General features: G+C 41.8%; 1 protein-coding gene across 1 annotated transcript; it reads left to right on the forward strand.

Annotated features, from left to right (window-relative positions):
• The first annotated feature begins 267 nt into the window (after positions 1–267).
• sfrp1a (secreted frizzled-related protein 1a) lies at positions 268–13855 on the forward strand. Its single transcript, XM_035166350.2, has 3 exons — positions 268–1338; positions 4966–5046; positions 12160–13855. The coding sequence occupies exons 1-3, from the start codon at positions 816–818 to the stop codon at positions 12483–12485; spliced, it is 930 nt and encodes a 309-aa protein (XP_035022241.1). The 5' UTR covers positions 268–815; the 3' UTR covers positions 12486–13855.
• Positions 13856–16207: the final 2352 nt, after the last annotated feature.

The following is a 16207-nucleotide window of genomic DNA, read 5'->3' on the forward strand; positions in this document are numbered from 1 at the left end:
TGTTTTTGGTGTTTCTCCAACACAGCAGTAACGTTTGTCAAACAAATTCTGGGTTATTTCCTGGTCACTCCCCTACAAATGCATTGTATTTTCAGATGTGGCAGAAATGCACAAACTAGGTTTGTTATCCACTCATTCTTCTGTAAATGTATAATTTCTAAGTATTAATAAAATGTAGGAGGAGGAACTTCAACATCCTCAGAGAGACACAAGTTGTTTCCTGTACCACACTCTGGGAAATGGAACGAAAACAAGCCCCAGCAATTCCGCAAAAGATAATATTGTGATAGACACGTTTATTCTGCGTAACAAGCTTGATAATTACCCACATGCCACATATTATCTGGAATCCCTGGTTCAATATAGCGTTAAGATAAAGGAAGTACGCGCAGGGGAGTAAAGCAGGAGTAGGGAGGCTCCTGGAGAGTTTTTACACAGTGGGTAATTAAGAGCTTTGACTGACAGCACAGTGCCAAAAGGCTCAGGCGCGCACCGATTGGCCGGAGAGCACTTTACAATCTGCTCTTTACCAAGCTCCGCGCAGGCAGAGCGCAGTTACCTCCTCAAAGTCTCACAGGAGCAGGACGCACCGGAGAAGCGCGACGGGGCTGCAGCCAGAGGAGAGTGCCCGCAGTGTGGACTTTACCCAAACCAGACACTCGGCACATTTTGCGCACGTCGATCAGCAGAGCTCAGCACCTTTCTCCCTCCATTTGTTTCATATAATTCCGATTTTCTTCATGAAGTGAGTCTCTTGGTTCGCCTGTGTGAGCCGCACTGAGCTGCATTCACGTTATTTTTCGCAAAGAGAAACAATGAGGTCCACTTCGGAGTCGTTCTGGAGGATGGTTCGGCTGGCGGTGACGGTGGCGCTCCTGTCAGTGTGCAGTGCCTCAGAGTACGAGTACCTGAGCTGGAAGTCGGACGCGTACAACCCCGGGCGCGGCTACGGCAAACCCCCGCAGTGCGTGGACATCCCGGAGGAGCTGCGGCTCTGCCACAACGTGGGCTACAACAAGATGCTGCTGCCCAACCTGCTGGAGCACGAAACCATGGCCGAGGCGAAGCAGCAGGCCAGCAGCTGGGTGCCCCTGGTGCACAAGAGCTGCCACCCGGGCACGCAGGTCTTCCTCTGCTCGCTCTTTGCGCCCTTGTGCCTGGAGCGGCCCATCTACCCGTGCCGCTGGCTGTGCGAGGCCGTGCGGGATGGATGCACCCCCATCATGGAGTCGTTCGGCTTCCCCTGGCCGGAGATGCTCACCTGCGACAAGTTTCCCCAGGACGACGTGTGCATCGCCATGACGCAGCCCAACGCGACCGAGGCCACCAAACCGACAGGTATTACGCACAGCACAAGCCTCCTTCCGCGCGTTCCAGATGCTCACACATTGTCAGTATTTAGTATTTATCACTTTTCAACATTTATAAATCGAGACAAACTCATGGGACTGTGCATATTGCTATTTCAAAATGGTTGATTTAGGTTCGTATGCGGTGTCCGAGTGTTTGTGGGTCAGAGAGCAGTTCCATGGCCATCTGAGTGTTGGTGCTTCTTGCTGCTCATCAGCAGCCTGAGAGTTGCTGATGGAGGCTGAAACTGCCCTCACATTTATAGTATAGTATTTGTTCTTGTATTAATTTCAAGGACGTGTCCCATCTGGTTGAAACCTGTCTCTGTCTAATTAATACTGGCACATTTACTTGTTTTTTTTTATCACTGTAATATCTCATTGTTTGTTACCATCAACTAATTTAATGTTTTAGTCCATAAAATAACAAACTGTGATTTGGCAGAGCACTGACCCAAAACCAGAAGTTTCCTGAGAAAAGTAAAATTTCTAATCATTCTGATTTGCATTTAGTTAAATGTTCACTTTTATTTTCCAACATGTTGAGGAGCTGCAGTTTTAAAGCTTTTCTATATTCTGCCAGGAATTCAATCAAAAATTTAAGTAGGCCTACAATTAGATTTTTGCCTTGGGATGCCATATGCTTCAAAGTAACCACTAAGTGCAACTTTAATTTTGAAAAGTAAACCCCCTCTTTCTACACTACACACACACACACACAAACACACACAGACACACACACACACACACACACACACACACACACACACACACACACACACACACACACACACACGCACACACACACCCCAGGTTGCTCACAAAAAGAAAAAAAGACACAGGACACAACCTCACTGGTGTTTTCAGTAGTTGCTTCGGCCTCAGTCACATATCACACATCTTCAGATGCCATGTTTTGTCTATACCACCAGTCTCTAAATTCCCAAAGAAAAAAACGGTTAATTTATTGTGATTTAAAAAATGCAGATAAATGCAGCAAATCATCCCATTAGAGGAGCAGGAGGTTTCATGTTGGGTAATTGACTATTTCAGGATTTCTTGGTACAACTAACTATTGACCTCTGAACATTAGCCTCACTAACCTTAGTGCGAAACAGCCACCACTTTTGCCACCGTGTAAAAGTTGACACCGCCGCAGTTTAACAGGCTTGAGAATGTTATTTCAGCAGGGAAGGTGTGTTTGCAGATGCAAATCCCAACACAAACAAACCAAATACAACCTTTTGGGTGAGGAGGGTGAGGGGGTGGTGGTGAAATCAGCCGTGAAAACCTGGATTTGATCCCGTTTTAACAACGTCGACCCTCCACATCTTAAAGATGTTCTCCTGCAGTTACTGTAGTCATTTTCAGTGTATGATCTACTGTAGATACTCTTTCATATGAACGTGAAGTTGCTTGCTGATCACTCGCTGGGATGTTGTACGAATGAAAAAAGTTCTCGAACAGATGGTAGTCATTTATTTCAAGGTGCATGTTGAGCTGGAGGACAATGCTGGGAGGAAGTCCAGCAGCGAGAGGCGAACCTCTGCGTCGATTAATTCCCATTTTCGTCCGAGCCATCACTGACAAATGCATCAGAACTGCTGAAAGACGGAACAATGAAGACATAATTGAATAACACACTGTTCGAGTAACTCGTATTTAAATACACTCTGGAGGTGAGCGAGAGCTGTGGCAACACCCACCTCTCTCCACCCCGCCGCACTCCCCCTGGATATCATCTATCACTAATGGCTCCTTGGCTGCAGATTCCCCAAACCTGTTGGGACTGTGTGTGGGTTGGTATTGAGCAGAGTCAGACAGTTTCATGCGGCATCAGTGAAGAGAGAGTAAGGCGGAGGGGTGGGGGGTGGGGTGGGGGGGTGTCAGCCTGATGAGCCAAGCTGACAAATACCAGAGAAACCCAGAAAAATGCACAAAAGCAACAGGTCTGGGGAAGATAAAGCTTGGGGCTGATACTGAATGGTTTTTGTCTGAGACCTCAGCTGCTCCGCTCGGCTCCCTGCCGATCACATATAGGTGAGGAGGGGGAAGTACAAGCACCTCATTCACTTTGACCATGAACTACGGGGAAATTTCCATCATCACATCATCAACTTACTTACATTTCAATCTCGAGCTGTAAACACAACACCTGAGGTCCTTTGCGCTGAACATGCTGGCCATAAATGGGGGGACTGTGGATCATCCAGCAATTGCACAGAGCTCACTGTATCTGCAGACGGGACTTATCCCCTGTGTGTGTGTGTGTGTGTGTGTAGAGGGGGGTGGTGTTACTGACGGACATGGTGGTATGGACGGAGGCCCATTTTTCTGAAAAAGAGCTCCCTTCTCAGGGTTAGTGGGGACCACACAGAGCTGCAAGCTCTCCAGACATCACCTGTTATCATTTGTTGTCAGCGCTGTAGCGATAAAGAAAGCCGGCGCTCTGCCGCAGGACAGAGTTGGGCCTGTTGAAGCCGAACTACTCAGGGGTGTCATGCATTTTTCTTTCTGCCCTGTATACTCTCATGGAACGCAGTAATGTGTAACGTTAAGGTTGATGAAGACAAACAAAAGCAGGCTAATTTTTTGAGCTGGTGATAATTGGTTTAAAGGAGAACCAGGCTCAAATAGGCAAAGGGACTGTGTGACTCTGTAAACAGTGTCTGTTTTCACAAGCACTTTACACCTGGGTGCTACTTTCACAAGCTTTCGTTAAACACATGTAATGGACAACTGGCAATGGGGAGAAAAGCTATTTGTTTTCGCCTTCTTTACCCCTCTGCTCAGTCGATCCACTTCCAAGCTGTGTCACTGAAATTCACTTTGTTTGAAAGAAACGCTGCAGGACGCTGCGATCGCACCGCAGGTCCAACTTTGTTTGGAAAGTAAACTCAGCTGCTTGGCATCAAGCAAACATTTGCGGTAAAAATTGAATAATCTTGTTGGTGAAATATTTGCAGGTTTGCCTCTGGATTGAAATTACTTTTTGGCCAAAACAATCTTGGCTTTGTCCTCATCAGGTTTTTGTCTTCCAGTTGGATGTTACTGTCTTTTTTTGTAAATTTGGAGCATACCATTAAGCTTGGATTTAATATCGTTACCATTACTTCCTCCCATATTTCTCTTACTTTATTTGGAATTTAAGGGTGTATATGTAACTGTTGACCACAATTGAAAGGTCCATTTGAAAAGTGTCTAAATGTAAAAGAGTGAGGAAGGGTTTTTACTCCCGGCTATAAAAGCTGAGGACATTCCTCAGTGAGGTCAGGTCATCAGACCAAGCGACTGACACCAGACACTAGAAAGGACGTCTGCATGTAGAAAGGGTTTAAGATTAAAAGATAAAAAATAATTAGGAGCATGAATGTGATTTATTTTATTTTTTATATAAAACTCCTCTTCATTCCAAACATGAAGTGACTTGTTTTGTTTTCCTCTTGATTCTTCGTTTGTTCCTTTGCCCACATCCCAAATGGCTGGCCAACGGAACCAATTCTAATAATTAAAACCATGTCAATGATTTATTGCTTGTATCAATGCAACTTGTATTTTTGCCTCTTTTCTGATTTCTGAAACGTGGACTTTATTTTATTTAATTTATTTTTCCCAGGTTACTCCCCCATCTGCCCTCCATGTGACAACGAAATGAAAACAGACGCCATGCTGGAGCACATGTGTGCCAGCGAGTTTGGTGAGTGTCCTCCGAACACCCAATCCGCCGACGCACACGCACACACACACACACACACACACACACACAAACTCACAGCATGCAATATACAGTACACTTCGCACTTTGATACGTTTTGACGTGCATCACAGCGCTTCAAACGATCAGAAGAGCAGCATGAGATGGTCGAGCTTTATAACAGTCCATGAATTCTGAACAAAGTATGTAGAGAATGTAGAGCATGGTTCATTCCCCGTGTGTGTGCACCTCGTATATGACCACACTTGTCCATATTTGGCAATTTTTGTGGCGAGATCAATGATCTCTGTCTCTGTGTAAAAGTTACAAGCAGAGTTTTATCTCTCAGTGAGATGTACCAGGCCTGTCTGGTCTGCTAACGGATGATGTTCTGTGACTAATGAATTGCGGTCATTAAAGTGTTTATGTGGCAGATCCTCGCTGTAGTAAAGTGAGATGTTTGTTCTGCTGTCTGGGTGGACTGTTGTTCCAGAATACCCTCTGCACATGGGCCAACAGCCACACATAAATGTCTTCTTAAATTAAGTAGTTAATGATGAGCTGTGAGTTTGTTTTTCTGAAAGAAATGTATCTAAAAAATAAATCTAAAAGAACCCGTTTAATTTAGTTTGGTTTAGTTGACCAACATGTTCTTGAGCTGTCACTTTTTATCAGCACCTCCTCCGGAGAAAATAAGGAGGAACTCTGGAGTCCAGTGCAGGTCTGAAAGCAGCTATGGAAAACAAATTACACTTCAAGCCTTGCAAACCCTTACAGTCAGTTAAAGTACTACCTTGTTGTAAGTTCAAAAATCCAAATTCATTATTGCTTTCCCTCGCATGTAGCATTATCGGTGACTAAGCAACCACCTGCAAAGGAGATGATTTCCTGTTTCAGTGGCGTGTGATATGCATTTTCAGACATGTTAGTGTGGAAAATCTGAAAATTGTTTCAAATTAACGAGAATTTATTTGTTTGAAATTAGGTGAAAATAGTGCAAGCCAAAGGTGGCTTCTCACATTCATTTCCGTCCAACTTGAATGGTACCAGACTGAAAACAACAGGCAGGAAGGAAGATATTTTGCTGACGGAGGCGAAGTTTAAAGAAATCTGGGGATTTGTATCAGCTAGTCACACTTAAAAAAGACTTAGAAATCATTCAGCTCAATAAAAAAACACAAGCTGAAATGCAGTTATGAGGACTTCCAGGAATAACATGGGCATGATGCACACAAGATGCAAGATGTTGGGCTTTCATGTTTTATTCACTGGCTGGACCAAAACTTGCGGCAGCTTGAATTCCAGGTGCCTCGCCGAGCAAACATAGACTGGATGCACATTGGAAACAGACTCTCTTCCATTTCTCAGCAAAAGTTTGAAGTTACATTTGTTTAACGAATTGCCTTGTTGTTTATGCTGTGGCGATGAGACCCGCCTTTTTCAGTCTGCGTCCTGCTTTGCCAAGAGGAGGGTGGCACCATTATTGGCTTGTTTCATCTCGGATGAAGACAGATGTTGTTTTCCTTGCTTGTCATAAGTCCCCAAACCAGCTGACACGTGAGGATACACAGACAGATTTAGTATCAGGGCGAGGATGAGACACTGCGCCGCTCATGTTGCAGGTTTGAGCCCGCATGGGACCGACCTGTTTTGGTGTGCAACAAACGTAGCTGTGATTTCAGTGCGACTTGATTGCAGCGAGTGAAAAACAAATGCCGGACAACTTGGCAAGCTTTAGCATCACTGGTCGTATCATTTGTTTGTTGCTTTTTCCAGCCAATGGAATTCAGCTTTGGTCTGAGCAGAAACGTGCAACAGCTATAAATACACCAGCTGAACCCACACACAAGTAATGCCTCGTCTTGAAGGAGAAGAAAATATGCAGATGAAAAAGTCCCAAGCTTTAATCACGTGTTTTATCCCACCAGCAAAAGATAAGGCCATCATTCTGATTGCATACTGCTAGTTATGACTTGACTGAAAGTGGACAACATGGTGGGTAGAGGCGTGCGTGAGGAACCCGTGTTTAAAATCCAAATTGCAGACAAGCCTCTCTGTTTTGTTTGGAGAAGACCACAAAAATAGATATGATAGATAGATTACTTGCTCTTCTCTGTGGAGCACGGAAATGGAAAACCATGAAGAGGCTGGAGGAATGAATCAGTGACTTCCACTGAAGGCTTTATGAATCTGTGCGGACCAATCATGTGTGAAATACCCCTCCCTGGCAGGGGATTAGCATTTTTTTTTATCCACTAGAAACATCCTTTACTGGAAGTTGTGAAAGATCTGTTTTCAGTTAAGGTGGAAGTTAAGCGTGTCTTTCGGTAATACCACTGTTTCGATCATTTGACGCCTGGGTAATCATTTCCCTTCAGTTGCACAAGCGCAGTTGATTTGTCCGAGTGGTTTTATCTTGATAAAAGCCTAGAATGCAGCAGTAGCACAGCTTTTGACCCGATGTAGTTGAATGTGGAGTTTCTCTGGCAGCGGAGGGAAGATTCTTGTAATTTATACGTGTTATTTTATGATAATTCCACAGAGGAAGTCTAACGAGTAACAGTTTATCAGGCTACATCCGCATTACTACGTTTTGGTCTGAAACCGCGTCGACTCTGCTACGTATATGCTTGGCACTAACACTACTTCAGAGTTTTATTGCCGCTAGAACAGAGAAGTTTGAATACGCCGGGGCAGCATTTTAGTCGGGATGGGCAGAAATTGAAGTTTGGAAACAATAACTTAGACACTCACAACTGCTGATTGGGTCTTTTTAGTCCTGACATAGCCTTAGCTGGTTCGTCAGGCTCCTATCACATGACCCCCTTTCGGAAGAAAACAACCAGTATTGGCCACGGCTACCAGTGTAGAACGCAACATAGATAATCAATTCCAAGTGTTGCTGACCCTGTTGTCTTTGCTAACAGCTGTTGTGCAGTTAAGTTCTGCATTTTACCATGATACAGCTGTTAGCATGCGCAGGAGACAAGCTATGTTTTGAGCAATCTGCAACAATTCTGCAATTGACAAATAAATGCTTCCTGTTTACTCTGGCACGTACATGCCCAGTGTACGTGAGTGGTGACGTGATGTTTGAAAACAGAAAACAGAGTTTTCTGATTTAGCCTCAGTGCAGAACTTTGAGCTCACCTGGTGAGGACTGGCACTCCCTGAGTTCTCTGAAAACCTGATATTTCTCCTTCTAACACACACACACACACACACACACACACACACACACACACACACACACACACACACACACACAAACTATTTGCAGCACTCAGCTGGTAACAGATTTACAGCTCATCCCACTCAACACTTTGTTCCCACCACAATTTATCTCTGTGCTTAAGGTTTTATGGTACCTCATTGTCCCAAAAAAAACCTCCAGCACCCCTCAATTAAATCTCTCCTCTAACCTCGGACAGCTCACTTTGTTGTCGGTGCCAAATGACTCCTTCCCTTTGCTGACACAGTAAACAACAGGGCCGCCTCGCGCTGGAGAACTGATCACTTCAGGTTATCGGATCCCTTGAGTTTCCATTATTGTAAATGGGGAGAGGTACACACCCTCCTGCTGGGTTTATGAGTCCCCTGGGAGCTGGACGCCTCTGAACCAACACAGGAAATCAGGCCAGGTGTCAGGGACCAGAGGAGAGGGAGGGCTTCCCAGCAAAGAAACTGATATTAGATGCTAAGACAAAATACCTAAATCTAGTTTTCAGTATTCTTTAAGGTGAATAGATGTCTGTCTTGTCTGTTTATGTCTGCAAAATAAGGGCCTCCTCTTATCTTTCCATAGAGGTCTGATATCAAAATTCACATTAAATTAAAGGACCATGGTAATTTAGTCTAATTTACCAACAAAAATAACTAAAGTGTTTACCTTCTTGTAACCCTTTAAACCCCTCTATTTTTGCCCATTTCTACTGGTTAGAGTCAGTTCAGTCAAATAATGATTCTTCTGAGCTCCAAAGAGGTCAAATATATCCAATAATTCACTCAAGAAATTGCAAAGATGATAGAAAAGTGCATCATTTTTGTTCTGTGGACACATGTCTTTTTAATCCTATGCGGGGAATAATTTCTTTCAGTAAAGGAAAAACACACTATTAGGTGGCAGATTACAGCAGAAAAAACATTTAAAAATAAAGTAGTATTATCAACAAAATGTACTTTAAGTATCAAAAGTTACCATTTTTTAGTATGGTATAGTATTAGAGAAAAGAGAAGCAATTTTGGTGGTCTTCTCTAATTTTGGCTTTACTCCTAAATACAGAATACAATGATCTCCGTGGGCCTGTAAAACTGCCTCATATGAAAGAATCTGTGAAGGAAAATCACTGTTTGGTTGAATTCCTCAAAACTCGTGACCACACTATGGCCAAAGCTTACGATGAAGAGTCACAAGTACACTTTGAAGCAGCTATTTTGAATTTGAAGGTACATAAGCCAACAAGGTTCAGAATCATTGATCTATCTCATACTCATATTTACATATATTATTGATCCCAAGTGGACAGCTCTAAGTACCTTTATTTTACACCTGACATCTGAATGCATCTCCACATGCCTCTGGAGTGACATGCCGCTTGTGATCTGACATCAGTTTTCCACTCTGTATGCAAATAAACACCTATATTATTCTGTTTGCAAAGACCTACAGAAATGTTTTTAACATAAACACACTTCCTGTGTGAATCTGTTCAAACTGAGTTTCCCGAGCTGTTTGACAAACCTGTCATTTATCTCTGTAGGCCTTTTGAAATGTTCAAACATTGAGGACAAACCAGTTTATGCTATTTGAGTGCAAGAATAAGAACACATTTCCACTTATGCAGACGGTATCCCTTAAGTAGTTGGTCCTTCAGTGTGGCCCAGGATGTTCATTCACATTGACAAAAGAACGCGACCACAAGCAGCTTCCACCAGTGAGTCATTCGTACGTCTTGGGTGTGTTCACACATAGAGCTGTACAGGGGCCTGGTTACTTATTGGTTACTGGTGACACCAGTGCAGAAAGAGCACCAGCTTACAGTCCATGTTGAGAATTCGATGTGTGCTGTGATTCTCCATGAGAATGTAGCAGCACCTCCACTGATGACCACGTGGCTGGATGGATTGCTGAGCCACCTCACTGCTCTATCGCACATTATAATAACGTGTGGATGTGTTTGAAATCTCACAGGAAAACTGTTATTAGGAGAAAAGGAAGTGTTGCACCAGTCAAGAGCATAAAAAAGTTGTATTATCAACGAAACATTGAAACAATTATTTCATGTTAACCTCGTACTGGATGATGTTGCTGGGGAGATTAAGCCCTCAAACAACACAAGGTGCAAAGAAAGGATTAAAGATTTTCAAGGATTGAGGATTTATCAAGATGAAGTCGTTTCAGGGGTGGGCAAGGCCTTCTCGTTTATGACTCACTAATAATGAACGCTGCCCATTTTGATTTCACTGAACACTAAGCCTCCTCATAGAGACCTTTTGAGAAACTAGAGACGGAGGATAAAAGTCCTAATCCCTACCATGTGCACTCTTAATACTGGGAAAAACAGGGCACCTCTTTTTTAACACTTTAATTAGCAATGGGAGATGCGAGCGCAGAGGGAGAGATGAAACGTTTGGAAGTTTCTTTTGTGCCAATTTGGGTTTCTAAGTCAGGCATAACTCTGCGAAAAGTGAGTCAAGAGGGATTTGGTCTCTAAAACTGTGGAGAAAATTAGACACAAGTTGTATTTTTTTTCTCGAGTCCGGATCTTTGCTGGAGCGTGAAGATGATTCATGCTCAATCAGGCTGTTCTCTGCACTCTAGGTCACAAGACTTCATCTCTGACATGAATCAGTGGTTTACCCTGACACCAGCTCTGTCAGTTAGATTGAACAGAGCGTGCCATGCTCTTTATTTTCCTTTCGTGCTGCCGTGCGCCACACACACCAGTGTGTGTCGTGGAAAAATGAGAGAACATAATGTGTGGAGGCATACGAAGATTTGGACCACCAGAGTCTGACTCGTGCTCCATTTCAGAGGGGGAACTGGCCGATACAAAGTGATTAGAAGGTTAAATAGAGTTTAGTGAAAGATCAGGAGTATTATCGTCAAGCTGAAAAACAGATCAGAGGGGAGTAGAAGCCAAGTAGGTGTGCACCAATGCAGTGTTACACACGGCTAATTGTTATAGAAAAATTCAAGGTACCCCTAATATTGGCCAGACAGACATAGTTACTATCATAAAGTATAGAGGTTACTCAGTATTTTCTTCTATAATAAAACTTTCATAACTTTTTACTCTCTAAGTTGAATCAAATGTTAGATCTTTGTTGGGAAGCAGTACTTCTAAATGTGTAATTTTGGTGTCACACGTGGCTCACATGATTTAGTATCAGACAGTCTGTGATGCAGATATGGCTTTACATTATAGTAACGGCCTGAACCTGATTATTATGATAATCATAGAAGTTTTTATTGCATGAACAAGAATTGCAGAAACACACCGGGGGAATCCTGAATTTTCTTCTAAGTCTCTGTTAGCTGTTTCTTACCAGCTTACATGGTAATAATCATAGTCAGCCATCGAGAGAAAACAAATCCACATCAGGTGTAATGTAGGTTAAGATAGATTTCTGCAAACTCCAGTATGAGTGGAATTCTATTGTAAATTGGCATAATTTCAGCACAACACACAACAAAGAACCTATTCATTACATGTGATTATGTCCCCATGAGTCGGTGCATTATTTAGCTATAGGGCCTGTGTGATCAACAGTAACCTGTGTGCTATAATAAATACTGCTACATTAACTATTTAAAGTGGGGTATTTAATTTTGTGTAGAGGTAGATGATTTTTACCAACTTTACAGCGACACTGACTTACTGTATCTGCAATAAGCTAATATTAGCCGATATATTTGACCCGATTTATCAGTCTGTATATCACAAATAAAATTACATCGCACACCTTGGTTACACTCAAATAATAAGTCTTGCTACGGATAAGGCTATTCATCAATACGACAACACTGTCAACTGAGGTGTTCAAACCAAAACTGTTCAAAACCACACCAAGTCGCCTTTAAACAATTGTTTGTCTCCTTTTCTCCACTTGCAGCCATCAAGACCAAGATCAAGGAGGTGAAGCGAGAGAACATGGACCGCAAGGTGATCCTGCAGAAGAGGAAGAAGATGGTGAAACAAGGCAACCTGAAAAAGAAGGACTTGAAGAAGCTGGTGTTGTACTTGAAGAATGGCGCGGACTGCCCCTGCCAGCAGCTAGACAACCTGGGAAACCAGTACCTAATCATGGGCCGCAAGGTGGATAAGCAGTACCTCCTCACAGGCATCCACAAGTGGGACAAGGCCAGCAAAGAGTTCAAAAAGGCCATGAAGAAGCTCAAGACCTACAAATGTCCCGCCTTTGAGAATGTCTTCAAATAAAATGATCCTGCCACCATCGCCGGTCGCATCTCATCCTACATATGAACTTGCATTAAGCATTAAAATCCCAAACTTTGCTTTCTATTGTTCTGTTTATATATCTATATATCTTTGTATATTTACATATACTTTGAAATGTCCATTATCAAGTTTTAGTCAAATGTGGTGAGTGATGACACCACACATAATTAAAGGTTGGGGTTTCCTTTTTTTTTTGCTTTTCTTTTGCTTAAGAAAAGGACATTGTAGTAACAGCCCCTCCTGACTGAAATCATTTCCATTATATATGTATGTAGATACTTTGTTACACCCATTCTCCTACAGTTTAGTAGGTTATGCTGAAAGTAATAGTTGGACATTTTTCTTCCGACCAAGAGCTAGATGAACTGACTGATTCCACTCTCGTGTCTGTACAGGTAATGTGACGCTAGAGACGCCTACGTTAGCATAAAGACTGGAAGCAGGGTGAAACAGCTATGGCTTTCCAAAGGCAAGAAAAACACAGGTTGTCATTTTTACGTTTTGTTTTTTGTACATATTAAACAAATAAAATATACCATGTTATTAAGTGAGTTTTAGATGCGTTTAGACTGATTTCCTTTTGGGGGGGACAGAGCCTGGCTAACGGTTGCTTCCCGCTTCCAGTCTCGCTAACGTAGGGTAAACATCTGCTGGCACTAGCTTCGAAATTAGCATAGAGGAATGATACTGATAATTATCTATCTGTTGGCAGGAAAATGTTCCAACTATTCTTTTAAATATGTATCGTTTTGATCATATCATAAATCATAAAGTAAGTACACTATAGAAATTGGCAGTTGTGGTTTTGTGGTGCTTTAAAAGCAGCTCACGATCGGGTTCCTCTTGGGTAAGTTATTGACAGACAAATGAGAAAGTGCTGCTGTTAGCTGATTGTTTAGTCGAACTTAAGACTGTAATATCAACAGGTTGATGCTTTGCTATTCATTTCTTCATGTCATTGTTACATAATTCTTTTTGTGACTTGAAATATCGTAAGAGAATCATTACCACCGACCTGCATCACAAGATAATGTGTAGAGTTGTGTGCCACATTTCTTGATTTCACGTTGTGTTGTCACCTGACAGTTGGCTAAATGTTTTGACCACTTTGCTGTCTCGACATCCGGTCTAACTGCAGTAATCAGTATTCACCAGTAATGGAAATGCCTTGTAGTCATATGTGTTGAAAAAGTGCAAAAGTTAGAAGTGAGTTGCCAACTCTGTGCTGTTTTGGTTTGCTGGTCCGTTGTAGCACTATTTTGTTGCAGATTTGAATGTGAGCGGTGCATTTCTGCCTATTACATGTACATACAAATTTTACATAAATATGGAAAAACTGTGTCACTCATTTTGTTTAGTTTTCTTTGATGGGTTTTCTCATGACAATGTTGGCTGGCTGCTCAACTCACTACTTTGATCCAAAGAAATAGCTCAATATCAACAGGAAGATTTCTTGATAATATCCAATCCAAGATAAGCTTTTCAAGGCTAATATATCAACATGATTCTTTTCTTATGGTGAATGACTATTACACAACCTTTCACAGGTGATTAACATCAGTTTTCTTTGGGTCATTTTTCATTTTATCAACAACAAGTGGTAAGTGAATGCACGTCTCACCAGACCAGACCTCACACAAGCCCTGTGTTCATACAATATGGATGAGTGTGGAGCTAGTGCATCCTTTTTAATTATCGTTACTTTGTGGGTGTCGGTTTGCAATTTTTGACCAATGCAGGACTCTGATTTATAGCTCCTAGATGGTGGGTGTGTCCTAATGGCTTTGCTGATCCCATGACTTTTCACGTTATATAAGTTAAATCCAAATAACTTGACATTTAATTTAAAGCCTCGCTGGGCCGAAGTTAAAGTTCACAACGCTAGCACAAGGCTGGACTACCAAACAGTTAAAGTGGGCAACTGCCCAGGTGCCGCAATACCTTTGTTTGTGGAGAAAATAATTTTCCATTAATTTGATTAATTACTGATTTATTAGTCAATATGCATCATTATAGCTGGTGGCTCCCGAATTTTGCTCATGTCTTATAGAGGAACCTGCTAATGTGGCCTGATTTTTGTCTCATCCATCTCCCTGCTTTGCAGAAAGCCTTTATATCACATGTAAGCACATTATTATGTGAGTTTTTTCCTTACTCTTGTTGAGGGTAAAGGGCAGAGGATGCCCCACCTTGTTAAGCCCAATGAGACAAACTGTGATTTGTGATTATGGTCTATACAACCAAAATTTGGTTGATTGATTGATTGATTGAATCACAATCATTAAGAGACATGGGTTTAGGTCACTAGGGCCTGAAATAATGAATAAATGATTGCATTGCACTGAGTTTATAGTTTAAGTTTTCATAAGCTATGAACTAATTTGGTTACTCTTCAACTTTCTCATCTTAAAACTGTCTTTCCAGGACAGTGCAACCTCTTATCTTTCTCTCTCTTAACCATCAATTATTTCTTTCCACATGATGTGTTCTCTGCAGTGAAAAGAAAGTGCAGCATAAAGTGCAGCATAAACCGCCCGAAGCAGCCAGCGTCTGCTTTGACATTGACGTCAAAGAGAACCCTTTTACCTGTGGCACACTAACATGTTCATGCTTTTTGAAAAGATAAAGCATCACACTGCCAGATCTCTCAGACACGCATGTTTTTATTTCTCCCCCATGTCTTTATTTATGCTAAATTCTTGTCTGGGTGTCCTCTGATTCAGTGGTTAACTGTGGTTTCACGGGCTGTTGGTGCCTCGGTATGTGCTGTGAAAATGCTAATCCTGAGATATACATCATTAAAAGCTCATGCTGATAATGAACATTTAATTTGATCTTAACCAAACAACCATGCTGTGTAATCAACTGTCAAATTTAACAGAATAGTTTTCACAAAGTCAGAGCTGATGGATTTGGTTCCATTGCGGAACAGGCATGACTTTCCAACACCATTTCATTTGATTCGTGCAAATGTGCACAGAATCCAAAGGGCTGACAGGCAGTGGCATTGTTTGCCAACTATTTTCCCTGCACAAGAAACATGGATCTGAGTAACTGGACGATAAATATTTTAATGTAAATACTTTTATGAGCTGAAATCCATCATGTCGCTACAACATGCCTAAACAACAAAACATGAAACCATTCTGTCAATAAAAAGGCTTGTTAAAAACCAGGAAGTATCAAACAGACCAACGTCTTGCCCATCTGGTTTCAGTAATGGCTTTGGTATTGGAAAATATATCTCAGATGTGGACTTTGCTTTCTAATCATTGCTTCAGCTGCCTTCAAAAGGGCCCCAGAAAACCTGGGGCCACGATCCAGCTTTGTCCTATTAAGAGACGATCTGTTACCTGTTGGATTCATCATCTTTCTGAAAACCTCAAATTGCCAAAGTTGATGAAATAATACTTTGATTGCTCCTACGTCAGAGACTAAAAAAGTATTCAGTTGTCTGTACAATATTAATAACACAATTTCAAATCTGAATGGATGGAGTTCTCCATTATATCAGAATCCATGTAAATATGATCTTGTTTAAGCAAAAATCCACTTGGTGAAAACTTACATTGTTTTCTTTTTAACAGATGATTAATAATGTAGTGTTAGGATTATAGCTTTATATAAAAATTGCTTTGCTGCCTTACATTTGTTGCAATTTCAAATTAGGTGAAATGTTGCTTTGTCTGTGCTATTAATAT

Source organism: Hippoglossus stenolepis, chromosome 9 (assembly GCF_022539355.2).
Source record: "Hippoglossus stenolepis isolate QCI-W04-F060 chromosome 9, HSTE1.2, whole genome shotgun sequence".
Taxonomy (NCBI): domain Eukaryota; kingdom Metazoa; phylum Chordata; class Actinopteri; order Pleuronectiformes; family Pleuronectidae; genus Hippoglossus; species Hippoglossus stenolepis.

Bases quoted from the DNA above. Each gene is read 5' to 3' on its own strand.
- sfrp1a (XM_035166350.2), top strand. From the start codon at position 816: ATGAGGTCCACTTCGGAGTCGTTCTGGAGGATGGTTCGGCTGGCGGTG. The intron at 1,339-4,965 runs GTATTACGCACA...TATTTTTCCCAG, and splicing joins CGAGGCCACCAAACCGACAG to GTTACTCCCCCATCTGCCCT. The intron at 5,047-12,159 runs GTGAGTGTCCTC...CTCCACTTGCAG, and splicing joins CATGTGTGCCAGCGAGTTTG to CCATCAAGACCAAGATCAAG.